Below are 14,918 nucleotides of genomic sequence, written 5' to 3'. Positions count from 1 at the left end.
CGCTCATCTACCCATACAAACCTTCATGTGGCTTGCTTGATGTGGTGAACCACATTAGTTTTCCCTAGTTGTCCGGTAATATTGTGTGTCTGGTTTGACTCCGCTATACCGTCCTGACCTGTAGACATTATCATGGTCATTCCTGGTGAACGCTATGTTGCCGCACCGCTCAGCTGCATAGCAAATGGCCGTGACCAGGTGTGGCTTTTGAAGCGATGCAAAGAGGCATTGTGGTAGATTTTCACTTTTGCCTCATTTTGATGCGAGTAGCCTACTGTTACAATTGAGTTTTAAGAGCCCTATGCTCAGGGAGATGTTCTTTCAAAAGCCAGAAAACAATCACCCTCTGTCAATCAAACAAACAAACAAACAAACAAACTGTTCTAGAAAGTTCTGTGTCGCTTATCTCGAAGCCTGTGCCTCTTGGTGTTAGTGCAGTTTGCTGTATTGTCTGTCTATGTGCTGCTTGTCCTGTGTGTAGGCGATAGTCCGTTTTCAATTTGTTGCCTTCCCTGGTGAACTAGCTGTTTCTGATGTTCCGCGCGCGTCCGTCATTTTGACAGACACGCACGGTAGCAGGCACAGGTCACCCCCCCCTGCAGATGTGTCTCTGTCTCCGTGACAGCAGTTCCTATGCCAACCGCTTTTTTTTTTCCTCCCCAGAGTTTCTGAACTCTTGTTCTTTGTGGTTAGTGCAAAAATAAAACCCATGTGTGATCCTCCCACCGCCACCACCTACACGTGTGCACACACACACACACACACACACACACACACACACACACACACACACACACACACACACACTTTATTGGTATTACTTGACAACTTGCAAGGCAGTAATATTTTTGTAAATAAATGCAACTTGGCTTGATTTTTCATATTCCTGTGTCTTTATTGGCTTGCTGCTTTACTTGGAGCACAGTACATGTACAGTGTAAGAGGATAATAAACAAGAAAAAAAGGCATCACATATGGAGCCTTTAGGCACAACTTACCTCCGCAATGTGACGGAACAATTGAAATCAACTCCTGAAGGCTGAACTAAGAAGTGAGGTTACTACTGTAGCTTATCCAGGTAACTTTCAGAGCGTTCACCTGATGTCTAACAGAACACTGGAACGAGTATCTACAGTATGGTTTGAAAAGTGACATGTTCTTTTGAGGTCAGTGGTTACTCCTGAAGTTACCTGGGTACGCTAGTAACCTCACTTCCTAATACAACACACACACACACACACACACACACACACACACACACACACACACACACACACACACACACACACACACACACACACACACACACATTAATCGCAAAATATATGACACTGAATGTATGATGGAAGTCACCTGAGTTTATAGTAGTCACCTGAAGGTTGGACTTCCATGGCTTCTTACTAGGAAGCAGAAGTGTGGCCCATGACCCTTGACCTGTTCAAAGCTCCTCAGGCTCCCCACATTACTCTGAGGAGCTTCGACCAAGTTCAGGGGCAAAGACAGCTTTCCTCTGGGATGACCCTGTGATTGACTAGAAACTCTTAACTGACAGTGGTCAACTCCCGCAGAAGAGCTGAGAATCACATGTTCACACGCATGCAGCTAACAGCTGCGTTCTCATTCTACTTCCAGAAATATAAATGAGTGAGTCACTCAGTTTAAAGTCTGAGTGATACAACAGCAGGCAGTACTCACGTGTGTGTGTGTGTGTGCTCTGTGGCTGAGAAACTTAACAGCAAAGATACTTTTGAGTGGCTACTCACGTTGTCTGCTGTCGTCAGACTTGATGTCTCCTAGCGAAAGAGAGTTGGTCGGTTGGTGCGTTGGTGCTCTGATGGGCATGAAGTGGGCTGCGGTGGGGCCAGACATCTGAGAGCTTTTAATGCTCAAAGAGGAACCAGCGGACTCCTGCTCTTAGGTCACTTCCTCTTTGAGTTCAGGGGAACAATGCACCTTGTCTTTGCACTGGGCCAGAAAGGGGAAATGATGTGTGTGTGTGTGTGAGAGAGAGAGTGATATGATGGCACAGTGTTTGATAACCTCATACACACTCCTACACCAAAGCTAGTATCGGCCTAGTGTGCTTAGTGCCGCGTGTTTTGTGAAGGTGTGTGTTGTGCCGTATGTCAGAATGGTGGCGTTTCTTTCTCACTCTTGGCAAACTTGTTGAAGTTAAATGGAAAAGTTCTCAGTCAAGGGGAAAAAAGTGAATGCCGTTGCCAAGGAAACTATATGGATGATTGACACAGCCATATATTACATCTGACGTCTTTGCAGATGACATTAAAGTCACGCTGATTTGGAGAGTGCTCTGTATTCTTGTCTTATGACACCTGCGCTCATTTTCTAGTGAAAAGGGCATTAATTATGAACATAGAACTATTGCCGTAACTGATTGTCAACTGGAAAACGGAACCGTTTCATTGACTGCCTGCCTGACTGAATGACTGTCAATTGGCACTCTGTCATTCTGTGGTTCTTGGACTCCAGCTGCTTCCCCACTAGAGGGCGATATACAGCAAGTTGAGCTGAATGACCAATCTCATCGCTGCTCATGTATTTGTATATAATGCATGCCTTTACACGCTACCATGATATTTCAGATCTTTTAGGTCTGCGGCGTCATTTGTTAGTAGACAGTGTATGATTTCTTACCACAGTGTAATTTCTTTTAGCAGTTTATTATATCTAATTCATTGTTTATAGGAACAAACTGTATCTCATCTTCAGAGTAAATCTAAAGCATTATATAAAAAAAGGCATGCCACTAAGCATGAATTTGGCTCTAAACATACACAAACCTGTGTGTCTTGTTTGGCGTTTGGAAAATATGCGAATATGATCTCCCTATCAAGTGGAAACAGACTTTTGAGGAACTGATCTATTGAACTCTAAGACTGGTTCAACTGGATTCCCTCCTCACTAACTGCTGAGCTTTATGAATCCCAATCCTTGCTTCCCCCATCATAGGAAATCTACTAACAACATACCAAATATCTGATGTCTGTCAGTTTGCTCAACTGATTTGGTTTTATTATTCGGCTTTGTGATTTGTATTTGCTGAAAAATGATCTGTAAACCGACACCTTGTTCACCTTTCAGGAAACCATCAATGACACCTGTCTTGTTCATGTTTTTTTTATTTATTTATTATTTTCTTTTTATTTCCAGCTGTCAAACCTCCAAACCAAATATCAATCACATAGCAACCACTGGTTTTCAGTGTTGTTTAAAAAAAAGCATAGATTAAGTTACCACATGAATGTGCAAGTCAACAACTGCAATGAACAACACACTGCTGAGAACCAGTGGTTTGCTATGCTACCTCACCATTGCATTAGGATACAAGCAACTCTGTTCTCAAACATTAACATACGTGACAAAGAAGAAATATTCTTATAGGTTCACTTCATAGTACATAGTACATCACATACGTTAAGGTTTTTTATACAAGTACATTCAGCTGTGGCAATAGAAAGTGAAAAGTATCCCAATTTTGCCAATGCCGAGACAACTTGTATGAAGCAGCGTGGTCTTGATCATACATTTAAGCATACTAAGCTTTCTTTTCTCTTACACACACACACACACACACACACACACACACACACAAACACACACACACACACACACACACACATACACTATCAACTGAACAGGTTTTGGATTAGGTATGGCACATGTGCGAGTAGGGTTTCCCCCCTCCCCTTCACAACACAATAGTACTTTGTACATTCTTCACATATTCCTCACAACACAACCAAATATCATATTTCTTCCAATTGGCGATGCAGTCCATGTTCGTTCCTGCTTCCTTGTGCTCTTCTCTGGCACTGTCTCCTGCAGGCCCTGTCTGTGTGTGGCTCTCTCCTGCCTAGGCACAAACTGTCACAGAGTGGTTGCTGGCTGGCAACGCAGCTGCAAAGAGCTTCAAGTCAAATGCAATAAGTTCTGTTCTCTCTTTGCACGGCTCACCTGCTTCATCAAAACACTATCTCGGGCCAAGAGTGTGTGTGTGTGAGTGACTGTGTGCATCGTGTGTCTCTGAACACACATAGACACACACACACACACACAGAAACACACACACTATCAAGAGCCTTACACTTGGTCCTGCCACGTCTCGGGCGGCTGCATGTGTATGTGTGTGTGTGTGTGTGTGGTTAGGAGATGGTGCAGCTGTTGGCCTTGTTCATGGGCGGCCGGGCGCTGCTGTCCTTGGGGAAGGTCTCTCGGCGGCGGCGCAGCGCGGGGCTCAGGCGGCTGGGCAGGTTCACCTGCTGCAGGAGCTCCCGGAACACCTCCAGCACGTTCTGGTTGTCCTTGGCCGAGGCCTCCAGGAAGCTGCTGTTCCAGTCCAGCTCCACGGTGGTCAGCACGTCCTCGCCGGCCACCTTGCGCTCCTCGGCGCCGCCGCGGTCCGACTTGTTGCCCACCACCACGATGGGCGTGCACTTGTCCTGCTTGACCTCCAGGATCTCCTCGCGCAGGCCCTTGACCGTCTCCAGCGAGTCGGCGTCGTCCACGGCGTAGACCAGCGCGAAGGCGTCGCCCGTCTGGATGCTGAGCTTGCGCATGGCCGGGAACGGGTAGCTGCCGCTGGTGTCCAGGATGTGGACGGTCACCTTGGCGCCGCCCACCTCGTACTCCTTGCTGTGCAGCTCCTCCACCGTGCGCCGGTGCTTGGGCTCGAACGAGTCCTCCAGGAAGCGGCGGATCAGCGCCGTCTTGCCCACGCCGGCGGCGCCCAGGAACACCAGGCGCACCTCCGTCTTCGCCTTCACTTCCAGAGACATGCTTCTCTTTGCTTCGCTCTGTCTCTCTTTTTTTATTCCTTTCTTTTTCTCTTCTTTTCAGTCTGCCTCTGTTCCTCTCTTCTTCTTCTTGCACAGGCTGATGTCTTCTCCAAGTTCAATTCTTTCGTGCTTTTTTAAAACAAAAAGTGATAGAAAAATAGCTTTTTTCACTTGAAAACGCTTGACTTTAACTTTGAGAAGAAAATTCACCAGAGTAGTGAAGCGGATCTGTAGTACATAGCACTCACGGCAGCAAAGAGAGGAGAGGAGAGGAGAGGTGAGCCAGTAAGCCCGTATCAATAGCTGCCAGGTTCAGATGTGTGGCCGCTTGTGTGTGGCTGCTGTATTTATGGTTTTTTTCAATCACTCTGAATCCGTGCCCTCTCCTCCTCCCGGCCAATCGGTGTGAAGCAGCAGGGCTCATTGTGTGCCCAGCGGCCAATCGCAGGGCGGTATGCAAACGAGGGGGCAGAGTGAGGTGGACGAAAAAGGAGGCTGTGGCAGAGAATCCATCTCCATGTAATTCCCATCTCCAGACTCTGCACTTGTAGGGAGAAACAGATGATCTTGAAGGGCTTGATTGCCATGTACGGCTCTTCTATGGTGTGAATAATAGCAGAAGACGAAACAATAGACATGTATTTATTTTTAGCCTCTTTGCCCAGGGTCTGCTGAATTTAGACTTGATTGCTTTTTAAATGGCGTTGACCAATGTCTCGCTTTTTATCAGAGGAATTTCTCACATCTCCTAAAAATAAAGCTATTTCATCAGAATAAATGGGCTTTGAATAATGTTAATCTCTGCATGTATTCAGCTATGTCTCCAGCATTGGTAATGTGAATGCATTTGTCATTCAGAGCGTTCATTGCCTCTGTCACCTCTAGAGATGAAGGTAACAGACTGGTGTGGATCAGTGAAACGGTAGACGGCCCCAGAGAATTTATAGCTGCACTGGAGGATTCGAACTGGAGAGCTGTCATTAGAGTAGACATTTATTTTGATGGTAATTCTGGTTGACAATCAAACATGCGGCTTGGAAATGTCAATGTATTCGTCGTGCATTCTAGTCAGCTCCCGCTGTTTCACCATGGTAATGAGAAGTGTGCGGTGCTAGCCTGTGTTCTTGTGCAGGTTTTACCTGTGTCCACTGCACTGCACTCTGCAGGTCACGTTGGTGTGAGAAGGTGGGAGATGGAGGAAAGGGAGCTTGTTCTCTCACCTTTACTGCCCACTGCTCCGTGATCCTTCATCCATCATGCTGACCTACCGTGAAGTACAACAGAGGTCAGAGCTCGATTCTGCTACCCACACACGGAGAAATGATACTACAGTATGTCTCACACACAAGCTGCATCTTTTTTTTAAAAAAAAAATAAGAGAAGGATACACACATGTGTGAAGGTGGATGGCGGGATGTGCTCATGATGTGCTGTGTCCGTATGAATACAAACAGAATTTTGACCTCTAATCGTTCCCCCCCCCCCTTCTAATCATGAGGCCTCACCTAATCAACCTGTTGATTAACCAGCTTTTAGTTGTTAGCCTGGGGACTGAGGAGCGGAGTTGGCTGTTATCAGCGCTGAGTTCAGCCATGCAGCTGGATCTGTCTGTGTGTGTGTGAGGCTAACTGGATGGGGGAGGTGGGGGGTGGGGGGTGGAGGAGGGATATCTCCCGGCACTGGAGGTGGCAGGCGGGTGGGAAGCTCCGTCCGTCCACTGGCAGGGGGAGTGGACGTCTTATCAGCCGAGCCGGCATCTCATCTACCAGCCTATTAACTCCCAGCTTATCTTCCCCGCATGCTGCCATGGTCGAATTCAATCACCCTTCTCTCTTTTTTTCCATCGGTCTCGCTCGCTCTATCTCCCTCGTACACATTGTTTGCCAGGCTGTTTCTAGCATGCTCTCTCTCTCTCTCTCTCTCTCTCTCTCTCTCTCTCCTATTCATTTGCACACTATTGCCATTAGAGTGGGGGAAGGGGCATGAAATCATATGAAATGGCCCTTATTAAAATAAGGAGCCATTTTCTGACGTGTCGTTTGAAGCCTTTTCAACCCTTTTTTGCACACACTGATCCTTGTGTGACTGCTGTCTTTCTCTCTCCCTCCTCATTCTCTTACCCTCTCACTTACTCTCACTTTTCTTCTTTCTTCCTCATTTTTCCTCTTTCTCTACGTTTCATCTCTCTATCTGCCCTTCTTATCTCCTCTCTCACACTCTCTCTTTTCCTTCTTCCTCTTCTTATACCCTTCCTCTCTCTATCTCCCCCTCTCTCCTCTTCTCTCTCTCTCTCTATCTTGCTATCTTTCCCTCTCCTTTCTTCCTCCGTCCTCTCTCCATCTCCTCTCCTCATCTCCTCTCCTGTCCTCTCTCCTGCGGTGAAGAGGGGTTTCCCTGGGCTTTGTCCACTGGGTGAGATTAACATGTGCGCCCCCTCTTCAGTGGTCTGGGTCTCATCGATGTGACTCCCCCCCTCTCTGGCCCGAGTGGCTCTTGTGATTTTAATCGCGTCTTTCTCTCGCTCGGCCTTCAAGTGGGTCCGGTCTCCTACGGCACTCTCAACGCCGCGCCGCATCCGGCCCACGCACGCCCTCTCGGTCAGGAGAATCTGAGGAGAGATGCTCACCTGCACCCTCGGCTCAGTGGCCTCCCGCCTTTTGAAGTGAGCGCCCAGTTTCTCTTCCACTCCTCTCTGTCTCACTTCCTCTACTCTCCTCTCTCTCACGCTCTCTCTCTCTGTGTCTGTTCTTTCTCTTTCTACCGCTCTTACTCTTTGTCCAGTTTTCTCCTTTGCATATTCTCCTCTCTCTACCTCTCCATCTCCCACGGTCACATTCTGTCTCTCTCAGGCTCTTGCACTCCCCTTCTCTCTCTCTCCCTCTCTCTCTCTTGCCTCCCCTGTTCCTTTTATTTCTACTGCTCTTAGTCTTTTTTTGTCCTGTTTGCTCTCTTCTCCTCTCTCTACCTATCCATCTCCCGCTCGGTCACTTTCTGTCTCTCACGCTCCCTTTTCCTCTCCCTCTCCCTCTCTTTCTCTCTCTCTCTCTTTCTCTCCCTCTCTCTCTCTCTCACTCTCATGGTTTCACTGCTGCTTGCGCCACCCTGTGATTGTCACAGGTTGCCATGATAACCAAGTCCATTTGTGTAGCATCTGGATTTTAGCCAAGGCTGGGGGTGTTTTTTTTTTTGTTGTTTTATCTTGGCGGTGTGCAATGTCTCAATCACGATTTCCATGAGAGTAATTGCTCCACTGCGCGCCGTGCCATTTTGTACGTCTCGTTCGTTCCTCACCTTGTCCACAATTGCAGATAAGTGCGGTTGTTAGCTCTCTTTTTTTTTTTTTTTGTCTGGACTCAGGAGCATTCAGCGTTATTTAATCCATTCCACTTAGCCATCTGAGTGGAAATGCAGCTGTTAACTCACTCTTAGTCTGAAGGCACAGTCGCTATAGCTCCGCACCTCTGAGCCACACGCTCAAGTAAGTACACGTGCACTTCAACTTATCTGAGAATTTACTTCAAACTCAAACGAATGAAAGGAGCTCTCAGGTGATCTACCCTCTATGCAGTGGTATCACGCTGCTGCAGGTTGGTAATGGGCTGGATGCTGTGCACTGGCAGTTGCAAATGTAGGTCATAGGGAGTGCAGGGATGAAAGCCCGCCTTGAGAGATGACCAATATTCCCCTGTCCCTTTGAAGAGATCAAAAGTTTCTCAGAGTGGACGTGTTTCTTGGAACTCTGAAGATAAAAATCACTCCGCTCACTCACAGCAGGTGAAGGCGTCTCTGCAGCATTGGCTGTTTTTTCATTTTTTCATTAAGAGTGGTCCACCACCACCACCACCACCACCATCTTTTCTTATTGTTCGGGGGCCTGGAGGATAGCAGAGCTGTGATCTGTCTTTCTGTGGACTTGTGGCCTCCAAAGCTCTCCAAAGCTCTGTGCTTCTCCCCGTCCTCTCCACACAGGCAACGACACGGCACTCTCCGTGGCATCAGCTTTGTCAAGCTGCCAACGTCGACGCCGACATCCATCTTGTTTAACAATGGCTGTAGCCCACAATTAAGCTTTTGGGGAAACCCAGGTGAGGCAATTACAAGGAGGACTCTTGACTTTGAACACAAGCACACAGTACGTCAATACTCCGGACGTCGCCGGAAAGGACTCCCTGTTCTGTTGGTGTTTTGGTGGAACAGAGGGATGTTCTTCCTCCACCACCCCCAGTCTTTTCTATCCGTGTGGTGCATGTCTTACGCCACATGCTGTTCTGACGAGCGTGACGACAGATTGGGGGATGTTTGTTTGTATGCTGCTGCTGACCCATGGTGGGGGAGGTGTATGTCCAGAGGCCCTGGCCAGTGGATAATTAGAAAACGTGTTGTGAAAGTGCCGGGGTCAGTTTACCCAAGCGGGGCCGGACAGTCGCTTCCTGTGACTGGAAATAAACGCTGGATTTCTGTGCCACTGATAGGGGGATGTGTGTGTGTGTGTGTGTGTGTGTGCCCGGTGGATACCCTGCTCTACTGGCCAGCATAGGTAATAAGGACTCTGTAAACAGAGAGGCACGGAAGATACAGTCTGGGAGCTGAGCTTCTGCTGGCTCTGGATATGGCTTTGGAGTCCAGGCAGGCTGGACAGTCACACACATACAGACAGACACACACACACACACACACACACACACACAGACACACAGAAACACATACATGCATGCACACACACAGACACAGACACACACAGACACACAGACACACACACACACACACACACACACACACACACATGTTGCAACTGGCAGAGATAAGGCTCATCCAACAAGCTCTCTGACACACAGACAGACAGACAGACACACAGAAACACATACAGGCACGCACACACACATAGACACACACACATGTTGAAACTAGCAGAGATAAGGCTCATCCAACAAGCTCTCTGACACACAGACAGACAGACACACACACACACACACACACACACACACACAAAGACAGACACACACAGACACACAAAAACACATACATGCACGCACACACACAAACACATACACAGATACACACACATGTTGAAACTGGCAGAGATAAGGCTCATCGAACGAAGTCTCTGACACACAGACACACACACACACACACACACACACACACACACACGTACACACAGTCACTGAATCCTCTCTTTCCTCTCACTCACTTACATACACACACTGTCTCTCTTTCTCTCTCTCATCACACACACACACTCTCTCTCCCTCACTCTCTCTTTCTCTATCTCTCTCTCTCACTCACTCTCTCTCACTCTCTCACTCACGCACACACACACACGCACGTACACACACACGCGCACACACAGACAGTGATTACTGATAAGTGGAGCACCAGTCCTCACCATGGCTCAGACGAGTACAGAGGTTAATGAGTATAATAACCGCGGCCGTTATGCAATTCACTTCCACCCAAAGACAATCACGGCCATCTGCTGTGGAGAGGAAAGCCTTTATGGCGGCTACAGTATAGAATCCACTTACACAACATCTATTGACCCAATCACAAGACAAAGACGAGGGCAAACATGGCCACCTCCAACAAGCCCTTGTGCAACGGGGCTCACAACGGTTTTCCCAGGACCGGCCGGGTCACTGTGGTCAAGACCGGATGAGGTGCTGGACAGGTGCTCACTAATGAATCTGTAATAATAACAGATCCGACCTAGAAATCCAGTCAGTCAGTGTGTTAGTATGCCACACGGCCATCTCATATCCACGGCTGAGCTGAGCGCAAGTCATACTGTATGAAGACTGAAAAGTTCCCACTTGAGAGCGTTAGGGAAAACCATCAGAGCAAAGAAAGCCTTTGGAGGCTAATATCTCAGAAAGTCCACAACGTCAAAGGCTATATTCATGGGATTCATCAGGTCCCTTTTCACAGGTCTATAGAATCAAGCACCTAGATTATGAATGTAGACTGCATGGTGCTTGATTAATCCACCTGTCCTGTGGAAAGGGACCTGATGAAACCCATGAATAGGAGAGCAAGGGTCAAGTGATATATCATAGCATTTGGGTAATGGTTGGGTTGCTCTTCAACATGTACTAGAATAATTGCAACACAGAGAATACAGAATGTACCCCGTAATATGAATAATCTCTAGTGGAACGCACCACTCAAGAAGCCTTGACCTGGTTTTGAGTCCTTTGAAGTCTGATTGGCTTCTCTTCCAGTGAGAACCTGAATGAATGATCTGCTCTTTTCATTCTCAGGGTAGTGAGATAAAAAAAAATAAAAAATAAAACTAAATTCCGTTTTTGTCTTATAATTAAGTTTTACATTACTAGTTTGATTTGGTTTTCTTTTGAACTGTTACTATAGTATCTATATGGTGAACTCATTATGTTCTTGCTACGCATAATAACTAATATGATAAATAATAAATAAGAGATATGTGAAAGAGGATATATAATAGTCGGACCCATTTAGAGATGTGGAGACAGTGAAGCTTGTTGGAGAGAAGGTTAGTGTGCTATGTTCTCCTGCAGTGTGCTTTTAGTGCATAGTCATTGCTAACGTGCCACACTAAGATGGGTCCCAGAGGATTGAGCTACACAGAGGTCTTTAATGACTCTCCCATGCCTGATGACCATGATTTCACCAACACCCCCCACCTCACCGCCACACACACACACACACAGAGACACACAACGCCACACACACACACACACACACCTTTCAAAGCTAGGGTTGCCATGGCACCACCAAAGGCTTCCATGTGTGAATGGGAGGGGTGTGTGTATGTGCCAGTGGCCTTTGCTCTTGTCTCAATGGCATCAGTCCATTGGTTTTTCAGTGTCGAGCGGGACACAGTGTTCCCTTTTGGCACTGTTTGCCGCCAAGGCTTTCAGGGTCTAGCTCGTGAGCTGTCGGTCAGGGGTGAGAAAAAAGAGTATTTATAGAGCAGTTTGATAGCCAGCCCTGGTTCACATGAGAGCAGGACAGGTAGAGATAAAGCCCTGATTGATGATGCCACCACCGGCCCAGGTGATGTTAGCCGACGGCACACAAAACGCCTGCTGTGTCTTATGAAGTCATCTGTAATACTGACCTTCCATTAGCATAGGTCAGCCAGATGCCTTTTATTTGCCTTTATTTCTTTTCTTTTTATCAGAATAGGATCCAGAGCAGTGTGTAGAAAAGGTCATCATTCGGTCAGTGTGTTGCCTTATCATGGGCTCGCCTCATCTTTATTCAGCAATTGGGGGTGACCTCATCATGGATCTACAGTATGTTGTTGATCTCTTGCAGATGGAGCACATGCAGTGGGATCAAATGCAGAAAACTCCAGCTTCAGAAAGTAAAAGTCACACACTTAACACAGGTGATATCATCAATTAGCTGCTCTAAAAGATAAGGAAAGAGAAAGAAAGAAAGAAAGTTGTGAAATGTTGTGCTAATTAGAATCAGCTGGTTTAAGTGAATGATTGTCTGGAGAAGAGTTTGGCTGAAGAGTTTTTTTTTTTTTTACTACTTTATTGCATGTTTGTCCATATATACAGTAAAAACTTCACTTACTTCCTCTATTTAACATTGCATGTTTTGTTGTTGTTGTTGTTAAAGATAAGGCAACAGAAAATAGTCAAAAACAAACCGAAAGGGAAAAATAAAAAAAACTATAGAAGGCGTAAAAGATAAGGAAAGAGAAAGAAAGAAAGAAAGTTGTGAAGAGTTGTGCTAATTAGAATCAGCTGGTTTAAGTGAATGATTGTCACAGATATTTGCCTTTTACTCTCTGAAGCTGGACTTTTCCACCTCTGATCAAATGTAGGGCCTCTGTCGAATGTAAGACTCATATTCACTGTGGTCTAAAGATCTATTGTATTTTGATCGGGGTAATGAATGTCAATCAAAATGATGGTGGAAGGAATTGGTTCAGCTGGTCACTCTTATAAAAATGGATTTCGAGAGATTTATAGACAGAGCACATGGCTCTCTACAGCCAGGTAATAAATCAGCCTGTCTCGTTAAACCATAACATCTCTCTGCTTTTCAGAAGGCTTACAGGACTTTCAGCTCAATTTACCACAGTATTTATTAAATGAGAACAAGACGTGTTGTCTCTGCTAAAGCTTTTGATCAGAGACATATTTTGATGAAGTGCTTTCTAGCTGTCATTGCTGTCTACTAGTCAGTTTGGCAAATACAGATTGGCAAATTCAACCCCACAGAATGCCATTGTGTTGAAACCGGAAGACAGGAAATTAAACCACTTTCATATTACACTCATAAAGAAACTGTCTCTATATATAGATAGATATTTTTTTGCAATATTCTCAATTCAGATACCCGTGTTACACCATCACAAAGAGTGCGTATCTACCTTTTTGTTCTCTTAATGTAGGTCAAAGCTAGCTATAGGTACCGTGGAACATTGATAGGAGATGAATTTGATCCAAGATCTTAGACAGCATTATATTGTTCGCTTGCGATCGGTAGAATGTTCCCAAATGTACTTTCCGTGGCACAAGTAGTAACACACTGTTCTGTACAGAACTGGTTTGATGCCAGCTGCTGCAACCTGGCCATTAGTACACCTCCCGAGTGCCAATTGAGGCCAAGTTCCTGGACCCATATACCCTCATTACGGTAGCGGTAAGTGGGGCCCGGTGATAAAGGGTCAGTGGCCAGTGGCTGGAGACTGAGTATGTGACCATTAACGCGTCCGGCCTAATGACATGTCACCCACACGAGTGTCATAATGGGCCATAAGCTGCGGAATGGCTGTTTGACTCTCTCCGTCTATAGCATGTTATGTAAGCGGCCTGTGTGCAACGAGCTGGTGTCGCTGTGTAGGTGGTGACAGACAGGGCTTCAGTGGTCATCTTGGCTCTCCAGTGGCCTGAGGCGCACATAGCAATTTGGTGTCTGTCTGCGCTCGCCAAGGTCCCCCATGGTGGGAGTCATGTCGCCCTCGGCAACAACTGCTACAGAAGGCATGAGGGCATGACACAGATTCTGGGTCTGTGGGGAGATGTGAATTTTTCATGCATTATGTAATTGCTGTTATTCACTGAAAACTGAAAACAGTATATTTCATCACCCAATATAATATATGTATAGTAATTATAGTGCGGATGGTAACATTTCCCCATCTTATTTTCATGTACATAATAGAATGTGCGTGTTTGCAGATTGTTAGTACATGTGTAAATGTTCATTACAGTACTCAGTGTGAATTCTTCATTGTTCTTGCTCTGTTCAAATCAAATTAAAATGAGTTACCCACACAAAACAACTAGCCTGATGTCATCATATTCAACCAAGTTTGGATGGCATCCTGACTACAAATGACATTACACTTTGTAACGAAGTTAGACAGTGAAGATACAGTGGGTACTGTGATATAAGATGTTATTAGTAAATAGTAGGAAATAGTATTAAATATCAGGTGGGCTGTGGTGATATTCTTTTTCTTGCCGCTCTACTTTCTCATTTGAGGATGATGCAGACAGTCAGTATTCGCTGACTCATCTAAGCTCGGGGAAACTTTTTGCATCTATGCACAAACTTTATATTTAAATATCTCAAGATCAATCCGTAGCCTTGTACCAGACCAGCACTCTATGAAAATGATGGCTTCAGGAGGCTTCCTTGTTCAAAAACGTTATCATTATCACTCTACTCTGGTTTTGTGCCTCATTCTCCTTTTTTAAGATTACACCTTTGATGTTGTTGTGCTTTCTCTAAACAAACAAAAACAAAAACAAAAGTGAGTCGGGAGGATGTCCCTGTGGCAGTCTCCTTCATTTCGCCTCCTCCTCAAGCCCACTTTATGAAGCCTTCGCCAGGAGTGGAAGGGAAACATATGACTTGTTTTTCTTCATATTTTGTGTTTTTTGGTCTCTCTCTCTCTCTCTCTCTCTCTCTCTCTCTCTCTCTCTCTCTTTGATGGTTCCTCCTCTCCGTGCTCCTTCAGATTTCCCCGCAGTCTGTCTCTCTCCGTCTGGCTGCGTCAGACATTTGGCGGCAGCCGTGAAAATAATTACAGCGAATTTGCATCAAGTAATGCTGCTCATGTCCTCCTGGGGACATGTGAAGTTTTATAAAGGTCATCATGAGTGGCATACACACACA

General features: G+C 46.0%; 1 protein-coding gene across 1 annotated transcript; it reads right to left on the bottom strand.

Moving 5' to 3' along the window:
* Positions 1-3,130: 3,130 nt before the first annotated feature.
* rasd4 (rasd family member 4) lies at positions 3,131-5,072 on the bottom strand. Its single transcript, XM_062531274.1, has one exon. The coding sequence runs from the start codon at positions 4,794-4,796 to the stop codon at positions 4,164-4,166; it is 633 nt and encodes a 210-aa protein (XP_062387258.1). The 5' UTR covers positions 4,797-5,072; the 3' UTR covers positions 3,131-4,163.
* Between the last annotated feature and the right edge of the window lie 9,846 nt (positions 5,073-14,918).

The sequence above is a fragment of the Sardina pilchardus genome, chromosome 3, assembly GCF_963854185.1.
Source record: "Sardina pilchardus chromosome 3, fSarPil1.1, whole genome shotgun sequence".
Lineage (NCBI taxonomy): Eukaryota > Metazoa > Chordata > Actinopteri > Clupeiformes > Clupeidae > Sardina > Sardina pilchardus.
This window is presented reverse-complemented; position numbering and strand designations above follow the sequence as displayed.